The 22,297-nt window shown below is 38.2% G+C and overlaps 3 protein-coding genes across 5 annotated transcripts; 2 read left to right on the top strand and 1 right to left on the bottom strand.

The window, feature by feature from the left end:
* The first annotated feature begins 352 nt into the window (after nucleotides 1–352).
* Nucleotides 353–5,078, top strand: LOC116250550 (uncharacterized). Of its 2 annotated transcripts, none has more exons than XM_031624257.1 (5): nucleotides 353–1,107; nucleotides 1,186–1,929; nucleotides 2,387–2,632; nucleotides 2,709–2,800; nucleotides 3,696–5,078. In XM_031624257.1, exons 1-5 carry the CDS (start codon nucleotides 946–948, stop codon nucleotides 4,480–4,482), a joined length of 2,031 nt encoding a protein of 676 aa, XP_031480117.1. In that variant the 5' UTR covers nucleotides 353–945; the 3' UTR covers nucleotides 4,483–5,078. The 2 variants fall into 2 exon arrangements, with proteins under 2 accessions (XP_031480117.1, XP_031480116.1); XM_031624256.1 differs by having other exon boundaries at nucleotides 353–676; nucleotides 821–1,929.
* A 3,027-nt stretch (nucleotides 5,079–8,105) lies between these two features.
* LOC116250551 (vacuolar-sorting receptor 3-like) lies at nucleotides 8,106–13,009 on the top strand. Of its 2 annotated transcripts, none has more exons than XM_031624259.2 (12): nucleotides 8,106–8,666; nucleotides 9,588–10,280; nucleotides 10,414–10,502; nucleotides 10,656–10,725; nucleotides 10,801–10,884; nucleotides 10,962–11,038; nucleotides 11,114–11,195; nucleotides 11,292–11,368; nucleotides 11,449–11,512; nucleotides 11,867–11,995; nucleotides 12,146–12,255; nucleotides 12,705–13,009. In XM_031624259.2, exons 1-12 carry the CDS (start codon nucleotides 8,363–8,365, stop codon nucleotides 12,819–12,821), a joined length of 1,896 nt encoding a protein of 631 aa, XP_031480119.1. In that variant the 5' UTR covers nucleotides 8,106–8,362; the 3' UTR covers nucleotides 12,822–13,009. The 2 variants fall into 2 exon arrangements, with proteins under 2 accessions (XP_031480119.1, XP_031480118.1); XM_031624258.2 differs by having other exon boundaries at nucleotides 8,108–8,666; nucleotides 11,286–11,368.
* A 2,326-nt stretch (nucleotides 13,010–15,335) lies between these two features.
* On the bottom strand, nucleotides 15,336–19,582 carry LOC116249780 (transcription factor bHLH84-like). Its single transcript, XM_031623042.2, has 5 exons — nucleotides 16,716–19,582; nucleotides 16,396–16,632; nucleotides 16,006–16,071; nucleotides 15,794–15,859; nucleotides 15,336–15,697 (listed from the first exon to the last, which is right to left on the bottom strand). Exons 1-5 carry the CDS (start codon nucleotides 17,298–17,300, stop codon nucleotides 15,608–15,610), a joined length of 1,044 nt encoding a protein of 347 aa, XP_031478902.1. The 5' UTR covers nucleotides 17,301–19,582; the 3' UTR covers nucleotides 15,336–15,607.
* Between the last annotated feature and the right edge of the window lie 2,715 nt (nucleotides 19,583–22,297).

A 22,297-nucleotide genomic window follows, 5' to 3' on the forward strand; every position in this document is an offset into this window, starting at 1 on the left:
AGTTGCAACTTTGAGCATTTGGATGTGCAATAGGAAACTTCTACTCTTTTGTTTCTTTTGTTTTATTGTTTTTATAATCTAATTACGACCATCCCGAGAAGGATTCTTGAACCAGTCAACCCTGAATCGGAGGTACCCATTTTTTTTGCATGCTCTGTTAAATTTAGGTTATAGATCAATTCTGAATTAGCTTTCTGGACTAACAATAGAATTTGAAGGCTCTCTAGTCCATTGTTTCTTCGGCATTTCCGATTTCCAGGGTACTTCACTCTAGCATTACTATCAATCTGACCACTGGAAAGGAAATTTAGAGAAATGGATGACCATAATTTTTATTCACTGGAAGGACAGCGTTCTTTGCATTGTTCAATGTAAGGAAGATATGGCCATCTGAAAACGTTCCTCTGAGCTCACCTTAGAACCATTGTGGGGCTCAGAGAGCCGTGGCTGATTGAACTCGTCGGAGATATTGCAAGTTTGAAAATGGTCCTAGTGATGGAATTTTGAGAAATTGAAAGGTGGCAATCCATGGACAAGAAAGATGGGAACCTCCAACATGACGCAATAGGATATCCAACCTTTATTGCATTGATGACACCGAGTCCTACCGAGTCCAAGGATTTGTGGCGATTGTAGGAAATAGGCTTTCTGATTTTATGACGAGAACACTGATAAGGTTGCATGTGATTCAGATATTGTTTCATGCATTCTTCCACTTAGGAAAGCCTGAATAGAATGGTTTAAATTGAAATTGGATTTGGGAGAGTGGCAAAATTTTCTGATGCTTTTTGGCGATTTGGTTGCTGTACATTGGCAGCAGTAGCAGAGTCCTGTTTCCGTGAAGAATTTGAGAAGAGAGCTGCTCGACATATCTATATGATTCAGAAGATTGTGCACCATTCTTATAGCCGATCAAGCTTGAATCATCTACTTTGATTCTTCAGAATGGCGCTGCTGTGCCCCGGAGTCCTTATCAAGCTTTTACAGAATATGAACTCGCCGGAGAATGCAACAGCTGACCAAAGATCATCCCTCTTGCAGATCATCAGCATCGTTCCGGCACTGGGAGGAAACGATCTTGAGCCAAACCAAGGTTTCTACTTGAAGGTCTCGGATTCTTCACATGCTACTTATGTTTCTTTGCCTGCAGAATACCAAGAAATGATTCTCAACGATAAACTGCAGCTAGGACAATGCATCTACGTACGCCAACTGGAGCCTGCAACTCCTGTTCCAATTCTCAAGGGGATTAGGCCACTCCCTGGTCGCCATCCTTGCATTGGAACTCCGGAAGATATCATCGCCGCCCAATCCTCAGGGTTCTATGATCCATTTACGATGCCCTCTTTATCAGTTGACGACGAGAATTCTGATGATCAGAAGACTGTGGATGATGATGAGTCCATAGGATTGAGCACAGAGAAGAACGGTCCTCAAAGTTTAGAATTAGGTGCAGAGTACAGTGGCAGCAAAAGATGGGAGTGCATGGGGCCAGAAAGGAATAAGATCAGACAGCCTTCAAAGAAGAAATTGGACAAAACAACTTCAATGAAGTTTAGAAGTAGTGATTCCGAGACTATCGTAAAGAAGAAGAGCCCGAGGAATTTTAGATCAATTCCTACCTCACCAATTCACGATGTCTTTTCCTCAAATGCATCGGCCAAAGGTCTGAGAAAAGCATCGTCAACTCCTTGTTCTGATGCAGAAGCGGCTTACCCTCCTCGTCGATCAACGGAACAGTGTGCACCAGCTTCCAATACAAGGCGGACTCCAAAGCAGAAAATACCTACTCCTTCTATACTGGATATTTTTCAAGGACAGAATTTTGAGCAAAAAGCACTTCGGAGGAGCTGGGATGGAGCAAGTGACGCAAGGACTAGAGAACGGTTGTCCAAATCTGTAAAGCGACCAAAATCCCACCGTTCAAGCGTGAGTCTCTCCCATGCCAATTACTTACTATCTTGCATTGCTCTTCGTAAGTTCTGTATGCATTGGAAGCTCTTTCGTCTGACCAGATTATAGCAAATCTGTCATGAAGAGCACAAAAATGACAACCAAGGAGAGCAAATAGGACTAAACCGCTGGCTGAGATCTTCATACAGAAGAAAGAAATACATGGATAGAAAAAAAATTCAGTTCATAGAACTGACATTGGTCTTCCTAATTGAGATCTTGCTCGGGTTAACTCTTAAATAAATTTGAGGAATATGCCAAATATTGGTCATTAACTCGCATGTATGAACTAGTCTAGCATACGACAGTTGACAGATAGTTTAGCCGAAGTAAAATCACCTTTGCAGTTTCACAATGCTGAGGATTACCGCTTGTTTTCCCAATGAACCTCTGTCTTATTTGGATGATTCGATTTCTATTTTCTTGTTGACAGTTGCAGGCTTCTCCTATTCGCTCGCATGACAGGTTTCACAAGGACGACAAATTAAATGGTACATCGTTTAGAAGGAGGGAGGCAGAGAGAACTTTAAAATTGGCAAGTACTTTGATTAAGAAGGCTCCTGCTGTAAATAAAACATGTGAAGAATGCATTGATCCAGCTGCAGCTTCGAAATTCAGTAAGAGCATCACCGTTGTTCCGTGGTGTTCAGTACCAGTAAATCTTGCAAAGCTAGGGAAGGTAATTTGCTTTTAGTTGTATTTTATACCGTTAAAAATGTTGGAGGAGTTCTCATAATCGAGTACAATGATGTCAGGAAGTCTCAAAGCGCAGAGATGCAGCACTGCTTGCTGCCGTGGAGGCCTTGCAAGAAGCTTCTGCCGCTGAGAGATTGATTCGGTGCTTGAGGTAATGGCAGCACAGAGTGATATTTTTTTCCTATTTCCTTGTTTTCAGAAAACTGCATGTTTGAGTTTCCAGCTATCAACCTCTGAAAAGAATTACGAATTTTCGTTTAGCATTCTGTCCTTTGAAAGTTATGAAAATCTAAATTCTGTCCTTTAGTGTCAAACTGGTTCCTAGTGATCCCAATCCAAAAAATTCTTGGCGCCTGATGGATTTGATGAATTTAGTGCATATTAATGACGTCTGACCTGGGAGGCCTTTCAGATGGTTTCAGAAAGGTTCAGTACTTTCCGGAAAAATTCTTGATGAGAGTGCATTATCCTGTTTTTGTTCAAGCCTCTCTGAATGGCTTTTGCTGGCAGTCTCGAAAACCAACTTAAACAAAAATGCACAGTAGCAGGCAGACATGCTTAGGCTAGCTTGCTGGGAATATCAATTGGAACCCTATGAATCACAATTCTGGTTCACCGTTGCTGCTACATGCGGGTTTCCACTAAAAATAATGATCTATGGGCTGCAGATATTTGACAGATGATGCAGAAGAGCGATGACCTTAATTTACTCGCCAAGTACTGCAAATTGTGCAGGACTTCAATTTAAAATGTAGAATTCCCATCAATAGTTTAGGTCCAACAACTGTAATGAGGCTCCATAACATAAAATCCTTGGCTGGACAGAAGTTGCGTCATTGTCATCTCTAAGCAAATCAAAGCATTAGGAGCATGAGTCCTGCAACATGGAAACTTCAGAGTTCAGAGTGACATTGATCAAGTTCCTCTTCCTCTATGCTTTCATCATTTTGTTTACCAGGAAATAATGGCAAAGTCTCATCACCCTAAAGTTCTTCCAACAAAGAATTAATCTAACTAATTGAGGCTGACATCATTTTGCACTTCAGTGCATTCACAAAGCTGCAATCAACAAGCGAAGAGAGTGATCCTCAAACAACAGTCGAACAATTCTTGAATTTCCATGATGAACTAGCACAGGCTGTGCAGATGATACAGTCACTGACATTAACCAGCTCACAGAGAATGATAGAGCACGGGTCCATCAGCTCAGATGAAATTGAAGAAGCATTCACAGTTTCATTGGACACAAAAAAACAAGCTGCTTCATGGGTAAAAGCTGCTGTGGCGTCAGATCTTTCTCCACTACAAGAAACATGCAACAGTTCAACAAATGTTACAGAAAGAAATGCAAGTTCTCTGTCATGCTGCGGAAAAAAAAGCAAAGGCATTTCCGAGTTTATCAAAAACACAAAGAATGGTGAAGTCAAGGGCCGAGACATTATACTGGAGAACCCACCTTGGGAAAAAGGATTTGTTCTGATGGAAGCTGCAGACCTGGCAAGCTCATTGCAGTCTGAGTGTAGGACTTGGTTCCTAAACTACATTGAGAAATGTTTGGATGAAATCACAGACAAAAAAATGTCAACCCCTGTGGACACCCAGATTTCTGGAGTTCTCTGTCAGCTTAAACGGGTTAATGACTGGTTGGACAGGGATGGTTCTGAAGATGTTGCACCGCCTTCAGATGAAGAAACCAGCTCCTGTGGGAGGGTCCGGAAGAAAATTTATGGAGTTCTGCTGGAGCATGTCCAGACTGCAGCCATTGCTTTAGAGAATCTGAGCCTGACTGCTTCACAGGAGTTGGAGGTGAAGAAAGGGAATAGGGGTCTTTGAGGTAAACAACTCGAGTCGATTTTGAGGCTTCAATTTTGTGTGAGGTAGTTGGACCTCATCCGGGAATGCCAAAACAAGTAAGATCAGAGCATTGACAGAAGAAAAAAGGCAGTACAGTATCGGGAGACTATAACAAGCTTAACTGATGAAAGAGAATCATGAGTTTCTATCAAATCAATCTATCCAACGCGATTCCAGCGGAAGAATCTCCCAGGGCAGGTGCAGGGCGATTATCTAAAATTTTAAATGAAGCTGTGCAAAATTAAAGGTAGAACATTGTAATACCATACACAAGTTCAAGGCAGGATCAGTGCTTAAATTCTTTGAGGACCAATGAGGATGAAATTTCACATGAACCATAAACGACAGCCAACTACAACCACTGACACAAAGCTAAAGATTCAGCAGCTAGATATCAGTTCCATGGATCGTCAACAGAAGATACCTTCACAAAAGTCAAGGCAAAGCAGGGGATGTTCTGACCTGTATTTATCCAATACATGAGTACCAGAAGTTGAAAATTCCATGTATTTTTAGTATTTTTCCTGCAACAGAGAAACCTATTAAGATCATCTCCAAACTGCTTTGGTCTTAAAAGCAAGATTCATTACTTATGAATGTAAAAACTGATAAAGATGCTGAAGTTAACCTTTTGTTGGTAGAGCCAAACCTTTAATGCTATGAACTGATGAGATGCGAAAAATTTAAGACCAAGAGGTGAATCACTTGTTGGCTGAGACCATTCGCACCTTTTGAGAAAAAAAAGAGGAAAGTAAGAGATTTGGAGGACTTTACGTAAAAAGCTTCTTGATTTATTAAAAATTAAAATACAGGCTCGAGAGGTTTCATGTTTAATAAGTTGAACTAAGAATTCAGTTTCTAGCTTAAATAAGGCCTACCTGGTTTCCGGCTCCATGTTCGGTTATATCTAAACACTGTGGCTTAAACCCCAGGTTGGTTATTCCTGCTCAGTGTGTTGTGAATTGCATGATTAATATATCTGATTCATAGTTCAAGCATTAAGTGTTTTTCTTCCTTACCCATAAGATGAGCTGTAGTCCAACCAGTTCTTGGGAGTGTTACGTTGACACTTGGTGCTTTGTTGGATTAATAACATCCTAAGTGTCTTCCAAGGTATTGAAAACAGACAAAGTAGAATACAAACCAGACATATCTACTCAGACTGATCAGATCATTGACATCCATATCTTGCATGAACTAAAACATGCTTTGTGTCGAAGGCTGATGCTTCTGGAGGTACCTCTTCTCTACTGTCCGTAGTAGCTTGAGCAATATTATTCTGAAAAGTTAACACATACATATCAAAGTTGTGTCAGTGCTGTGCTCGAATTCTTTGGCAACTTGATGCAACACGGAATTGTAAATAAGGAGAAAAAGGAAGGGAAATAGCGCAGGTGAAGATGTGTTCACAAGCAACTGCACATTTTTCCATCAGTTCTGACAGATCATGTGCATGCACAAGAAATAGTATCATAAAGACAAAATGACAGGCATCTTGATCCTACATACTTCAACAAGAACATGAATTTTTTAATAATGAAGACCTTTATAGCATAGTCACAAATAACCTCTCTGAGTTTTAAACGATGAGGCTTTTCTCATGTATAATAATGTGAACTTGAAAAAAACGAAAAAGATATGGCAAATTTTTAAAGATTTAAAAAAACTAAAAGTGAGAGAAAAATAAAATAAATGAGAAACTAATAACACAAACATCAAAAGATAAGTAAATTTGCAACAAATAAAAAATAGAAAATGAAAAAAAAACTGTTTGACATTAAAAAAACTGAAAAACGTGATTTTTTTTCGTTTTTAACATTTTTTTTAAATGTGTTTTTTTTAAGTTTTAAATGGCTAGTTAATGTATTTTTTTTTAAAAAAAACATTTTCTGTGACTATGTACTTTATAGGACTTTTCCTAACCGTACACTATATTTGGACAAAGAAAATAACTAATCTGCTACCAGTGATGCATTAGATAAGATGAACTGTATATCCAGTAATGTTATTTCATGCCCCAAGATCTTAAAAAAGAAGACAACTGAGAACATATGAAAAGCGGACTTATTCTTATTTCATGCCCCAAGAAATTTTCTAGAATATTGTTTTTAGTCTTCCAAACTTTGCACGGCAGGAAGAATACAAACACGAGGAAATGAGGCAGGATGTGATGCGGCCTCCAAGAGACAAGTAACGAGATATCCATCTTTGCATAGGTCTGAGCTGAAGAGGGAATCATAATTAAGAAGTTGAAGCTTAAACCTCTCGCCTCACAATTAAACACTTTCACTGCTTGTTTATCATTGATAGCATCAGCCTTTGTCACGAATTCTCGAACCAATGTTATATCCATCGTTGTGGTTTCATTTGTAACTATCAGTCACTCAAATACCAAATTGAATTCTGCATAGGTCTGAGCTGAAGAGGGAATCATAATTAAGCAGTTGAAGCTTAAACCTCTCGCCTCACAATTAAACACTTTCACTGCTTGTTTATCATTGGTAGCATCAGCCTTTGTCACGAATTCTCGAACCAATGTTATCCATCATTTACAAAACCGAGTCTGAGAGTCAAACATGAACAACCATTCCACTGAATTGCAAGTTTTTCGAAAGCCCATCTTAAGCATAGAGTAAGGAGACTTGCAACCACATGCTGCGGACTGCAATGCCCAACTTTTATTAAAACTTAGAAGCATATTGCGAAGGTGAATTGCATTGAGCGTGACTTGTGGAAGTCAATTGGCAAAGCACTTTAGCAATAGCTCTACAAAGCACCCCCAAGACTGATATGGACCAAAATCCAGAGATATCATCGGCATCATTAGTTTTTGGTGGCAAGGAGATTATTTCCATAAGGTAAGTTTTTCGGGCAGACAGGCATTCTTGTTAATTTTGGCAAACAATTGAACAAAGTCTCCTTTATTATTTCCATATGGTAAGATGGGGAGACAGCCAGGCATTCTTGTGAATTTTGGCAAACAATTGAACAAAATCTCGTTTGGAGATAACATGTTTCGTTGAAACATGGTCTGTTTTAATAAATTTTAGATAAGAGAGATTCAACTTGCAACATGCAAATATGAATCCCTCAATCTTAGCTCCAGACAAAAGCAACGCAAGTATGATGCTATTTCTGGGTTTGGCTTTTAATGTCTTCCTGAGAAACGCTTTTTCTCAAGTAATTACTACACTAATTCCTGCTTAATTACAACCGACAGCATCATCATATATGCTTTTGCTTTTAGGCATAAAATAGTAACCTATTGTTTTCCCTGAAGTAACCACAGCACTTAGATCCTTTTATTGAAGGATTATTTGCATCAGTAAAGTTGTTGATCTTATAAATTACAAGTTCCGATTAGTTTGTTGCTACTGACCCTATTGTCGGGACGAACCAAAATGTTTGTGAGGTGGATAAATTAATGAAAATAAATAAAAAGGGAAAACAAATTGACCACGCGCGAGTTGGGAGGGCCATGACTTAGACGTTGACTAATTCAAAGTCTGTGATTATGGTCTTGCTCAATGGTCCCACTCCTGTATCACGAATGCCGCCATGAAGGGTCCCCCGAGATACCACAGGGGTCGCTTTCAGTGGCCTGTCTTCTAAACGGTACCCTCTGGATTGATCTGCTTAAGGTGAAAGAAGCCTTCTCAATCTCCTCAAGATCATCGAGAAAGGGCCCAAAGTCGCGGAATCTTGCTTTTCCTACCTCAAAAACCAGGAGTCTACGGTTTGTTCTCATATGAGCATCCCGTTGTCCTTCAACAAGGGAAGTTTATCGGCTACCCACGTCGTAGTAACCGCTAAAATTGGTGAAGCTTGATCCATCCTCGCCATTTCTGGTGTTCTGCAGATGGGCATGATCAGACGGTTCGCGTTGATCTTGTTTAGTTATCTTGCTTCTTTGAGCGGTTTTACCGTAGCAAAGTTTGTTGTCGAGAAGAATAGCTTGACTATAACATCTCCGGACAGTATTAAGGGGACTTATGATAGCGCGATTGGGAATTTTGGTGTGCCGCAGTATGGTGGAAGCATGGCTGGGACGGTTGTTTACCCGAAGGAAAATGGAAAAGGGTGCGAAGTATTTGATCAATTTGGCCTTTCTTTTAAGTCCAAGCTTGGCGCCCTCCCCAACTTTGTGTTGGTTGACCGTGGAGGTATTATTAAATACTATATCATGGGTGCTACTGTTAGTTTTTTCTCATTTCTTAATTGATTGGAGAAGGAGCTTCCTTGGTTTGAATTTGATTCTTTTTTTTATTCGTGGTGATGCTTGGGGTACCAACGAGTGCTGCTAATTAGATGTCTGCTCTTGACCGGGAACAGTTTTCTTTAAGCAAGGTATGATCAGCGATGACATACCCAGTTGGGTTGTGGTTGTTTAGTTGTTTCTTTAGAAAATACTTACACAAGAAAACCTAGAGTTGGGGCCTTGAATTGATACTAGGATGCACAACTTAACTAGTTCAGTTGGTTCTGATGCAAAATTCGTGGTAATCTATGACGGTGGTAAACACACAGGTTCTCTCGAGCTGCAAATAAAAGAAATCACAAGATAATTCAATTCGCATTTTTTTTCTAGCATGTGCATGTGAATCGTGTTTAGTGTTTGCTTACTGGACATGTGCATGTAAATGACTGATAATTTTTGTTCGTTCTGTTCCAATTTTGTTCCGTTCTTTTGTCCAGTTGTATGACAACGAATTCCTCTATTCTTGTAAAAACATGCGTCTGTTTCAGCGATTCTTAATTTTGAATCAAGCATTCATACTTCATCATGCTCTGTCTATGGATATGTCTGAATGCATTGTGTGTTTGTGTGATCACATCCATAAAATATCTAGAAACCATGAGTGCCCCAGGTAACCTTGAATTCACGAAACTTTAAGACATAAAAATCAGTTGGCAAAATCTTCAAAGTCACTCACCCTCTAAACTGCGCTCGTATCTGATCATCTTCTATGCAATTTAAAATTTTCTCTCTATTTGCATATTGGATGGCTTTGTATCCAACAAATTGTGATCTTAACCTTTAGTAGAGGAGAAGCTTATCCTTATTCAACTTATAAATTGTACAGATTGCTTTTTCGCGTTAAAAGTTTGGCATGCTCAAAATGCTGGAGCTGCTGCTGTACTGGTTGCAGATGACACCGAGGAGCCGTTGATAACTATGGACTCACCAAAAGAGGAAGATGAAGCATTAAAATTTATTGAGAATATAACAATCCCATCTGCTCTTATTTCTAAGGCTTTTGGTAATGAATTGAAGAAAGCCATCGGGCATGGTGAAATGGTTAATGTAAATCTTGACTGGAGAGAGGCTGTTCCACATCCAGACAACCGAGTGGAATATGAGTTGTGGACAAGTAGCAATGATGAATGTGGTCCTAAATGTGACATGCTAATGGGCTTTGTGAAGGATTTCAGAGGTGCGGCACAAATTCTTGAAAAAGGTGGTTACAGTCAGTTTACTCCTCATTATATAACTTGGTACTGTCCCAAGGCATTTGTACTAAGTAAGCAGTGTAAGTCCCAGTGTATCAACCATGGACGATACTGTGCACCTGACCCCGAACAGGATTTCAGTCGAGGTTATAATGGGAAGGATGTGGTGATCGAAAATCTAAGGCAGCTTTGTGTATTCAGAGTTGCAAATGAAAGTAGAAGACCATGGGTCTGGTGGGATTATGCTACTGATTTTCAAATTAGATGTCCAATGAAAGAAAAGAAGTACAACAGGGAATGTGCTGACAATGTGATCAAATCTCTTGGTGAGTTCACTTTCATCATTATATATCATAGTGGGAAGTAAACACATCCAAAAAGGTGTATCGATATTCTTATTTAAGATTTGTTCATTCAATTTTCTATTTAACAATTCCGCTCTTGTTTTTCTGTGGATAGGACTTGACCAAAGGAAGATAGAAGACTGTATGGGAGACCCAGAAGCAGATTCTGACAATCCTGTTCTGAAGGCAGAGCAAGATGCACAAGTAGGGTTAGTTTCCCTTCTATTGAATTTAGAGGGTTGTTTGACAGGATGAGTTCATACTTGACTGAGGAGAAAAGTTTCTACAATCTTAAGTTTTCGATTTTTTGTTCTTGACATCGACCTTTCTACCTTCCTTTTCTATTGTAATATGTAGATAGGAAAAGGTTCCAGGGGCGATGTGACCATACTGCCTACACTTATAGTGAATAATCGTCAATATAGAGGTATCACATCTGGACTTTCGTTGTTTCAGCCTCCAGCCTCCAGGTGATTCCATGATCTCACATGTGTGGTTGCAGGGAAGTTGGATAAGGGTGCTGTTCTGAAAGCTGTATGTGCTGGTTTCCAGGAAACAACTGATCCCCCTGTTTGTCTGGGTTCTGGTGGGGTAGCAGTTATTTTCTATTTGAAAATTTCCTATGTCATTTATGTTTCTAATTAGCTTTGCTCTTACTAATAGATATAGAGACAAATGAATGTCTGCACAATAATGGTGGGTGCTGGGAAGACAAGGCATTAAATATCTCTGCATGCAAGGTATGTTTTGATGTCACAGATCTCAAACATGTTTTGGCTGTTCCATTCATGTTTGATCATTTACCAAATTCTTAGGATACGTTCCGTGGAAGGGTATGTGAATGTCCGCTAGTTCAAGGTGTACAATTAGAAGGAGATGGTTATAGTTCTTGTGAAGGTGTGCTACTAGAGACCTCGCTCATTTGAATTTCTGGAGAATACTGGCCGAGTACCTTTTCTGTGTTTATTCTGCTAATTTTTGTTGCAGCAAAAGGTCCAGGAAGGTGTCAATTCAATAATGGTGGCTGTTGGCATGATACACGAGATGGTTTGACTGTCTCTGCCTGTTCGGTTAGTTTAATAACTCAATGTCCATGCACTCTTTTGTTGTCCCATTACGTAATCTAGTTTTCACACTTTGCTTTATTCAGGACCAAACCATTGGATGTCAGTGCCCTTCTGGCTTCAGAGGTGATGGTGCAAAGAAATGTGAAGGTTGGAGATTGCCTTTTCTAACTATGTTACACCTGGATCTTTCCTTAAACCATACTGCTTTGTGCTTTTTTCTCTTTCCAGATAAGGCTGTGTTACTCACAAAATTTGCATACTGCGTACAATCCTGTTGCTTAAACAAGCAATCCTGTATTGCATGTAGAAAGGGAGATTTGCGGTTCAGGGCATGCTTCAATAAACAGCTTTTCTGCTTTTTTTGGTTTTTAAATTTGATATTCTTTGCAAACTTATTCAAACAGTTGAAAAATATGCCTCTGTACTCACAAGTAACTGACATTCACCAAAAAGCTTCACATTAGCTCTATCTTTTAATTACAAGGGAAATCCTTCTGGCAGATATTGATGAATGCAAAGAGAAGACAGCTTGTAATTGTCCAGGATGCCGCTGCAAGAACACGTGGGGCAGCTTTGAGTGCCATTGTAGTGGGGACCTCTTATACATCAAGGAACATGATACCTGCATAAGTACATACTCTACTTGCAATCTATGCGTGAATTCACTTGTTCCTTTCTGGAGGGACATAATATCTATTTAATTTGTTCTCTGTCTATATTGACTTTTGCAAGCCTGCTTGTCATACACTAATTTCTGTTCTGATTGCATCACATGTACAGGTAAGAGGGCTCAAGAAGAAAAGAGTATGTGGATTGCTGCTTGGGTGATTTTGATAGGACTAACTGTGGCTGGTATAGGTGCATATATTATCTATAAATACAGATTAAGGGTACGACCATCGGCATTTCCCTAGTGTGAACCATTTTTGTATTTTGATGTAGCCAATGCTCTTGTACAGCCTAGGACATGCTATCATTTGGGAATTTCTCGCAGTCAATTATGACATACTTAGTTTAGTTTTTCTATTTCTCCAAAGTGATCTTTTAATAGTTGATCTGTTTTTCTCTCCCTTTCTTGGAAGTTGATTCATGTCTCATGTTCATATTCGGCACATATTTCTCAAGTACACATGCATATGTGTTCCTCTGTGTGGGCACTCAATGCTTGTCGATTTTTTTTTTTCAGTGGGGAAAAGGTGGTTGTCTGTTTTGTTTACTTGCCTTACAGTGGTTTTCTGAGTACTTCTTTTAAATAATTTTGGTTGACTTGTGCTAAGGTAATTTTGTGGCCAGAAAGCATGATCTGATCACTTCTGTTTCTCTGTTTGAGTTCTTGCAGTCGTACATGGATTCAGAAATCAGAAGCATTATGGCGCAATACATGCCTCTTGATAACCAATCAGAGGTACCAAGTCATGTGCATGAGGAGCTTAAACATGCTGAAACTAGCACTTGACATCCTGTTACTTTTTGATCCATTTCTGTGAGGGCGTCCTGTCATGTTAAAATAGCTGCTGGAGTACATAGCTTGTTTGTGCCTACATGGTACTTCAGTTACGGGCATATACTAAATGGCTTCTTACTGAAAAGTTTTACATTGTGACATTCATCTGTAACATGATGAAGATGATTTGTGTGCTTACAGTTTTGATTTTTCACTTTAGCCATGGATTTGCATGCATAATTTGTAGAAACTTAGTCGAGCTGGTTGGGCCAGTGGCTATTATGAGGTCACTTGTTGGTTTGATTCCCCATAGGTGTCAACCTTCTGTGCAAGCCAAAGCAGGCTTAGGCCCCCAGTGCGGGGTAATAGTCCTCGGGTTTCCTTGGCCCAGGTGCAGTTTCCTTGAGTTCGAAACTGAAAAGCAAAGGTGACGGAATGATGATATCAAGTAATTCATTCTTGTAGCCCCACTTTTATGTAAACCTGGATAACGTCCGCAGTCTGCATTTTTAAGTTAAAAAATCTTGTTTCATCTCTACTTTCCTCTTAAATTTTAAACCTTGCTGCAGAAACCCCCTACCTTGGATGTTGTTGTGAATATATGAATGACAGAATGATGGCATTAAAGTGGTTGATTCTCATATATTAAATGACTCTTCGTGCTTGGAGGTTTCACTTTTTTTTCTTAATGAACTTTTATAACTTGAATAAAATAACCTCCATTTCATAAATAAGGTCCTCTCTCTCTCTCTCTCTCTCTCTCTCTCTCTCTCTTTTCTGTACACACACAAAGCGTTACCCCTACCACCAGTGGTGCTTGGCCCTTGATGCTCTCGTCCAGCCGCTTGACCACGACCATCAGCACCTGCCACCACTACATTTAACCAACATCCGGTATCCTCTTGTAAATTCAAAATTGTACTTGAATGTCAAAGTAGAGACAAGATTCTCCAGAGTTGCATTCTACAGATGGGTTCAATTTCAGTGGGGAATGAATGCGTCAACTGTCACGTGAGACGATCTTGAAGGCCCATTGACAAATTACCTTTCAGAAAAATTTATAGATCGAAAGCTCAAGTTCCCATTAGGTCGATCAACAGGAACAACCTTGAGTCCCTGACTACCACAAGTTCCTTTCTCCTTTCTTTTTGGATAAATTGTCTACCACGAACTCCCACCATTACAAGGTTTCTCTTTTTCTTTCATTTTGAAAAGAGAAGTGGGGAGAGAAAATTGGCTAATACAATTGCCAATACAAGCTTTCAGGATCTTCGTGCTTGTCATCAGGATCAAACCACCACTGCCAGTCTCTATTTGCAGAAGCGTTTATGTTATTCTCAGAAAGTTCATTTTGTTCTCACTGCGACGACCTTACCCTTAGCTACTTTGAAGTCTGTAGAATGTGCCGCTGAAAGGAATTCACTGTTAGGAAAGCATTAGTATTTCAAGTCGATATTCGTCGATGATTTGTACGGGATAGTGTAGGATACCCAATTAGTTTTTGGCCAACAGCCCTGATGATTACCGACGGTTGATAGCAAGAAACCTAATCAAGCTCTAATGAGGAGATTAATGCTACATTTTGGTATTTTGTAACTCCCAGAAAAACTGAACCTGCATGACTCGTCTAAACGAGTTGAATGCCGGATTTTACAGGAAACCTTCCTTATATGAATGAAACCATTGTTTTGTTGAAAGCTGAGTAATGATAACTAATTGCACCTCTCTCTCTCTCTCTCTCTCTCTCTCTCTCTCTCTCTCTATATATATATATATATATATATATATATATATATATATATATATATACACACACACATATATATATATGAGGGGAATAATTTAAGCTGCCGATTCTAAGGAAAACAAATGGTGAAGATTAAATTGCAAATACAATAGTTAAAACTATTTTCTCATGACTAAAAAATAGTCGTCAAAGGAGATAAGGGGTCTTGTTTAAGGTTTCCCTCTCTCTCTCTCTCCCCTCTAAGGTTAATTTGGACTGTAGAGAAAGTAGCTTGACTTTTGCATTTGTAACTTAATTTCTACCTTTTAATCTCTTTATAATAACGGCCCCAATGATTCCCATTAAGTCAGGTATATAAGGGTTTGGTAGCTACCTATTTATCTCACTCTCTCCCTATATATATTAGATTCCTTCAGTCTCTTATATTGATCCACGATAGGAGAAAAACTCTAATTCATTCGCATCAAACTTCCTCTGAATCTGAAAAAATTTCTCAGATACAAGGAAATCATTCAGTTCCAGAGATAGATATGATAGCCCGCAAACGAGCAAGTGCCTACACCATACCTAATTTGGTCGAAGCCTACAACCACAAAGCCATCATTCAAGCGATAAAAAAACCATTAAGCGAAAGTTCATTGATCTTGATCCTGAACCTGGAGACTCTTCTTGTTTAAAAATTTACCCATAGAATTCACACATGTTCGGACATAAAGGTCTCTTATCGTTTTATTTCCATAGAATTCATGGTCCATACACACAAAATGGAACATGCACAAATTTGTAGATTTTAGCATAAAGTAGTTCAATCAGGTGTTTATGTATATAATTCTCATATACTCTTTTCAAGATTTAACAAAATGAAAGGAATGACCCACGATAGCATCACTCGTGGTAATGAAAAGAAGAAGCAAAGAGAGAGAGAGAGAGAAAAAAAAAAGAAAAAAAGAAAAAAAAGAAAAGGTCATTCAACGAACATGATAATGGTCGTTAAAAGCGACTTCGCCATTGAAACTTTCTTGTGCTATGTATGAAGGTCGACGGTCCATATTCATGGCTGAGAAATTTTAAGATCGAGACCAATGTCCATCCCATTGTAAGCGATGGGCGCATACATCCAGAGATCATCAGAGCTCAGAAGCTGTTAAAAGAAAAGTAAAAGCAGAAAATCTGAGACATAAATGACCATTAGAATTTTAAAAACAAACAGAGAAACCAAGTCAAATATTTTCTGTACCTTGATTTGGAGTTGAAGAAACTTTACATATTGAACAGCTTCTTCAAGCATTGTGCTGATGTCGACCTATTTAAGGAACGAGAATTTAGAAAGAAGTTGAAAGATGAACGGTGAGCAGATTGTTTGCTGCTAATGCTAGAACGCATATTTTGGCATTATATCTTGGTGATGGAAAAGAAAAGGAAAGACAGATAAGTAACAGCATTACTTACTTTGGTGCCATTGGGTACCAAATTCTGCAATATCCTCAAGCGTTCATTGATTCTCTCTCTTCTTTTCTGCAAAAAAACAAAAACAAAAAGCCACTACCAATATACATCAAGCTGTATAATGCTACTACAGAAGGACTTGACGTTGTGCTCAGTGAAGCTTTCTCCATTTTCTGTGATTAGGAGCTAGGATGCAAATTGAATAATTAGGCCAGTAACCATTAGTACAAGATGCAAGAGCTGGTCCACATTCTTAATGCTTCTCGTGGCTGAATTAGTTATATCCCATTTATTCTTCCAAAGATGTAAGAGTTGGTCCCCAAATTAGTACAATTTTTGTGTATATCCCATTTATTCTTCCAAAGAAACATAGAATTAGTTATATGTGCTCACCCTAGCATAAAGGCTTTGAGGATCTGTAGCAGATCCTCTTCCTGCTCTCATTTTGCCACTCAAGTTGAGGGCAGCAGAACTCGAGGTTGCTCCATTCTGCTCCTGAGAAACAATTGAGTCATCCTCCGAGGTGTTACTGCTAGGGCTTAGCATGCTCAGAGCAGCATTATCTTCTTCTCCGTCATTTTTAATTTTCTGAGTCTTCTTAATTTGGGGATTCTTAGCTCCTCTCTGAGACTGTTCAGCAAATTCCATTAGATTGATCTCAAAAATCAGCTATTTGAGTAAAAAAAATAAAAGAAATAGTAGCAAATACTCACATCACCCAAGTTACGAGCTTTTTTCTTTGGATTGTCATAAGAACAGGCTGCCAAAGCACTAAGATCATCATCGAGCAGCTGTGGTTTTCTTTTTGTTACTAGATTTTGATCTGATGGATGGATTGACTCGACTGGCTTGACAGCAACAAATTCTCCAGAATCATCACCATTAACTGTGTCAGTACCATACATTGCATCAGCCCAGGGTTCCTGCTGACCAGCATGAAGAAATCGACCGGCTCTTTCATCATTTAGCATGTAACAAACGAACTCCTTCGAACTATTCGGATACATGTCATGATCCTGAGCGGGTGCATTCTGTGGCCAGTAATGCAAGCTCGAAGGTGTACCAAAATAAACACTAGAATCCAGGGAATCTTCACCTTCCACCATGTTTAAGCCTTCTTGATTGTAAGACCATGATGACACAGTTTGATCATGAGAAATAGAGTAGCTAGTGAGAAGTTGGGACATCATCTCAACCTCATCAGCAGAGACAGTTCCAGAGATTGGATATTCATGCTGAACTGAACTAGCGGTGGCACAGCCCCACATGAGTTCAGGCATTTTTGCAGAAGGCTCCATGTCTGATGGGTTCTGAATGAAGGGTACGCTCAAAAGCTTGGTGACCCTGACTCTTCAGAATGAGAAAATAAGGTATATATAGTACCAGTTTGGATTATTTTTTAACCAAAAATGGATACATATTATATTGCTAATCAGAGGTTTCACTGAGGGCCATCTTTACATGCAGCTCAGAGATGGACCAGCTTAAAAAAAGACAAATAATTAAAAAGTGTCTCACCCAACTGGAGCTTTTCTTTCTTTCCTGACTTTTCATATTCAAAAGAAGAATAGGGGATTAACTAGATGTGTGTGCATCTTTTTTTGAACAAGAAAAAGGTTCGAAGCTAAGATACAGAGAGAAACGTAAGTTTAAGAGTTTTTCGTATCAAAATAATGTCCCCTACGGACTGGGTTTTGCTCACGTTGGCAGATGAATCATTTGAATTGCAATCTGGAATTAAATTTGAGAGCATAGGCTGTTGAAACTAATGCAACGTAAAACTCTCTGTAGGAGCTAAAGAATCTGTATGGACTAACTAGTCCAGATTAAAGGACTCCAGTCTTGGCATGCATTAGGCCCCCAAACGGAGACAGAGAATAGTACCAGTATAAATGAAGTGTTTCCAGTTTCAACACCTATTAGTAGTTAACAACATTTTCAAAGGGTAACTTTATAAAACAAAATTGATACCTTATACATTAGCACCAGTAGATGAACCAAGGTGTAATCAGGCATAAGCATCAATTCGTTGAATTAAGTGCAAAAGCAACGCTGACTGGAACCCTCAAAACAGTAGATAATTAATTATTATAATAGTTTGTTACTTTGTATATATAAAAGTTTAGTGCCTAAATCGGGAGGGCCATACCTAGAGGCAGAACTAGGAAATAAAAATACTGACTGTCGAGTAATTTAAAGTTGGATAATTTGGAAGGAAAAGCACAGGTAGAACATCGAACAATGAGCTTTGATTTTAAAACCAGCTATGGATATGGAACAATAATTGCAGAAATTCAAGTGACATGGAACAGAGATTGAATAAATGACAGGAGGTAAACAAATGAGAGAATTTTATAAGGCATTGATAAGGTTCACGTTCCAGCAATTTATAACTTTTAGAACGTGCATTTGAGTATTCAAACCAAAAAGAATTTTGGGTGTTTAAAGAGCATCGGCAACGTCATCACAGTTTTTTTATAATTTGAAAGATTTGAAGAAGTGGGCAGCGTGCCCCTAGACAATAGCTCTCGTTCTGATCATTTGAACTTCATTTAGAAGTATTCAATATTCATACACAAGATTTTAGAAATCACACGCATTCTTCTCTGTTCTTTTCTTTAAAAAAACAGGAAAGTGCACATTACATAATGCTATGTGCGCATTTTTTACACTTGCAGTAAGAACAAGAGTATCCGGCTGCCAAATAAGCAGAAAGATTACATCCTTTTAGGAGGATACCAAAAGGGAACACTAATACAATAAACCTAGTCAATAGCACTTTACCATTGCACGCAAAGGAACTTTGCAGAAAAAACCAATCAAACATCTTATTTTCAACATTATTTCCAAATGAAATCCATTGGCAATTTCCTGAATCAATACTTCAAGTAAAGAGCTGCTTCTATAGACGATGCAAAAAGTCACCATTTATATAAGGAACCCCACTCAGCAACTTCTCTTTTAAACAAAAGAAACAAACCATAAACACAACAAATTCTATAATATAAACCTTCATAAAATACTAGTAGAAAATTAAACCGTTAAAGTTTATTCCTCCAAAACCCTTCGTTTTTTTCTCTTGACCATCTTCAACAAACTCGAAAAACAGGAGGATCCACATATAATATATCAAGCGGAAACGGAAGAAAATAAACATCATATTATTCAAAGGAAGAACAGTATAAAATTCCCATCATGGGTGTTTGATCTACGACCTCCATTGGTCGCCCATCGCACGACCTCATTCCATGGGGCCTAAGCTCGAGGGAAGACCAGAAATTTCGATAAAGAATACCATAAAAGAGAGAGACATCTTTTTCTTTTTCGGTGCTTCAACAGATGATAAAGTCTTCGCCGATTCTCTTCACTGCATACTATTTTTAATCGCCCTGCCGGCCTGCACGACGCCATTAGAGAGCGCGCTCTCTCTCCCTCTCTTTAAAATGCTCATTGAAATTGAATGTCGTCAGCCGTGCACGTTTCCACCAGAGCATTTGAGAGCCTCCAGTAACAAGAAAGGCAAAAAACCAAAAAAAAAAAAAAAACTGGAAAACTGGAACATTGGTTCAGCTGCTAATATCAATAATTTGAAAATCATATTCTTCAGAGTCAGATAAACGATTGTTAACTAAGTTAGAAAATGAATAAACTTCAACAAATTGACATCAAGGCCATTTTGGTCGGGAAAGTGACTGAGGAACTTTAGATGTAGAAGAACATAACTGACCTTGTTATGCATTTATAAAATGATAGAAATCTCTCATTTGACACTTGTCAAAAAAATTATATCTACCGCTGAAACAATGAAAAGTGCTATCAATGCAGCTTCTTATTTAAAGTCAAATCAAGTACTATCATATATGCAATAAACAAGCGGTAACAAAAAAAAATGTAAAGGACGTCAAGTTGAAGATAAACATAAATGACAAAAAGATCAAATATTTTTGTCATTTTGTTGTTCAAGATTTTCCAAGTACTTTGCTGGGTATATAAAAAAATGGTTGAGACAAAAGGCCGGACAAGGAAAGAAGTTCTTCTTTAACAATTATTTAAAGATATTCAGGAAGCTCCAATGTTATCTCCCAAATAAAATTCATTTTCGTCGTCAACTACATAAATTGGTTTAGTTAGGTCAGACCCTAGGGTTTGAACCTACACACATCGGCCAAAATTTTGGCCAACCACATTGGCTTCTTGCACTTCAAAGAAAATGGCAACATGATGCCAAACTATTCCAATAAATCTCGTATTATAAACAATCTTATGTCAAAGTTCATAGTCCTTAAATATTTAAGAAAGCCCACTAGTTTTTTAAGAACTTGAAAAGGAAAATATGTTATAAACTGATCCGGTGAAGATACACTTAACGACATTGGGATACTAAAAACATTAACTACTTTCAATAAAGACAAAGCTTTAAGGAGGTGTTTGGATTACATTTTAAAATCATGATTTTGGAGTATAAAGGCTATCTGAATACTGGGTATGGGAAAACCCCAATTTTGTCAAAACTAGTTTTCAAAAGTATGAGTGAATTACCTGATGCCCACTCCCCACTTAACAAAGGGCCAAAAAGAATGTATTTTGGAAGTATCATCCAAACAGAAAAAAAAAGAAAGCCAGTTTAACTTATTAAAAAATGTGGTTCACAAAACTGAATTCTTGACTAAAGGTGGGCAATGGGCTGGATACCCGATGGGCAGTTGGGTACTTGCTTATCACGGGTTGAGCTGACCAGTTGGGTATATATATATATATATATATATATATATATATATATATATATATATATATATATACAACAGTCAGCCCACTTAGAAATTTTAAAAACTTTTGGCACGTCGCAAAGATATTCAAAGATGAAAATGTTAAAGGTTTTAAATATGAATGGACATTGATCCGGTACCCGAGAACCATAAAATTGATGGTTGGGTCTCACCCAGCAACTAAGCAGGCCAAGCTTGGGCTGCCAACAAGGGATTCAGGCCAACTGACTTTATCAAGCCTTGGGCCGGTAGGATGCCCAGCCTTATTCATATTGATTATTTTCTTTGCTAATATCTGAATTAGTTTGTCTTTAATCTTTGTAATGCTGGGGGATCATCCAACGGAAATGCAAGATACTTTTTTCATGCTTTTTGTTAATTAAAAAAGCTCTAAGGACCATTTTGATTAACAATGAAAATGTTTAGACGTGCTTAATTTTCACATTGTCGAAAGTTAACTGCACTTTTATTATCACTGCAACTTTAGGTATGTTTTTTTTAAAATTTTTTATTTCTATTAAACTTTGAGAAACTAAATGCAGGCCATAAAGTAATTAATTTAGGATGTCATCTCAACAAGTATAACTGAAAATATGAGTACTTTTATACGTTGAGAAGGGGAAGTAGCAAAACATAAATTAACCACCTGAATTTAACTTAGAGAATGCGGCGCAGGTTCGTAAAAGGCAGAATTTCTGATGCTGTGGCATATACTCTGTAACAAGAGCTGGCTGATGCGGATCTGACAATTCTAGGGACAGTCGCTACTTCTAACTATAATATTAAGATGGACAAATGTCAGATCGAGTTTCCTTTTATCTATATAGTCTGATAGCCTTTTAAAACCCTTTGATCAAACCCTACAGACATGGTACCTATAGGCTATAGGTGTTTCTTTTAATTAAAATTCGTAGATGTATTTTTTGTGTTTATTACTATACATTATATTTAGCAATTCTTCTACACTTGTTTTTCTAAACATGCCAAAAACGAGTATTACATTGCACTTTATAATGAAAAACTCAAAATTGTCATAAAGCTAATTTGATCTAAATATTTTCTTAGTAGATAAACATCGGGAGGCAGATTTAGAAGCTTGGTTGAAAATAGCATTTACTAAGTATTTTTCTAGAGCTTAAAGGAGTGTTTGGTATTATCAGATCAGTGCGAAGTGAGACTATTAAGAATCTCAGATCCTTGGATTTAAGGTTAGAATTACTGCCATCCGACCTCAAATCTGAGGTTTTGTCCACAAACCCAAGATATGAAGTCATCCTTTTTACATGGTGGTAAAGTTTGGTGTTAGTTTACACTATAGATCACACATAAAAGGAATCTTAAAGATCTGAAGCTATCAAACACACCCGTAAGTGAAGGTGCTATCTGTTTTTGGTTTCAAGAGGTCAAGAAGAACCTCTTTCCTTTGGTCCCTCATTGATCTTGGGGACAATTTCTCTTTTTTCTTTGAAAAAAAAATGAAGACCAACAGGAATTTTGAAGATAATTTTTTGAACCTTGGGGGTTCCAGT

Source organism: Nymphaea colorata, chromosome 3, assembly GCF_008831285.2.
Source record: "Nymphaea colorata isolate Beijing-Zhang1983 chromosome 3, ASM883128v2, whole genome shotgun sequence".
Taxonomy (NCBI): Eukaryota; Viridiplantae; Streptophyta; class Magnoliopsida; order Nymphaeales; family Nymphaeaceae; genus Nymphaea; species Nymphaea colorata.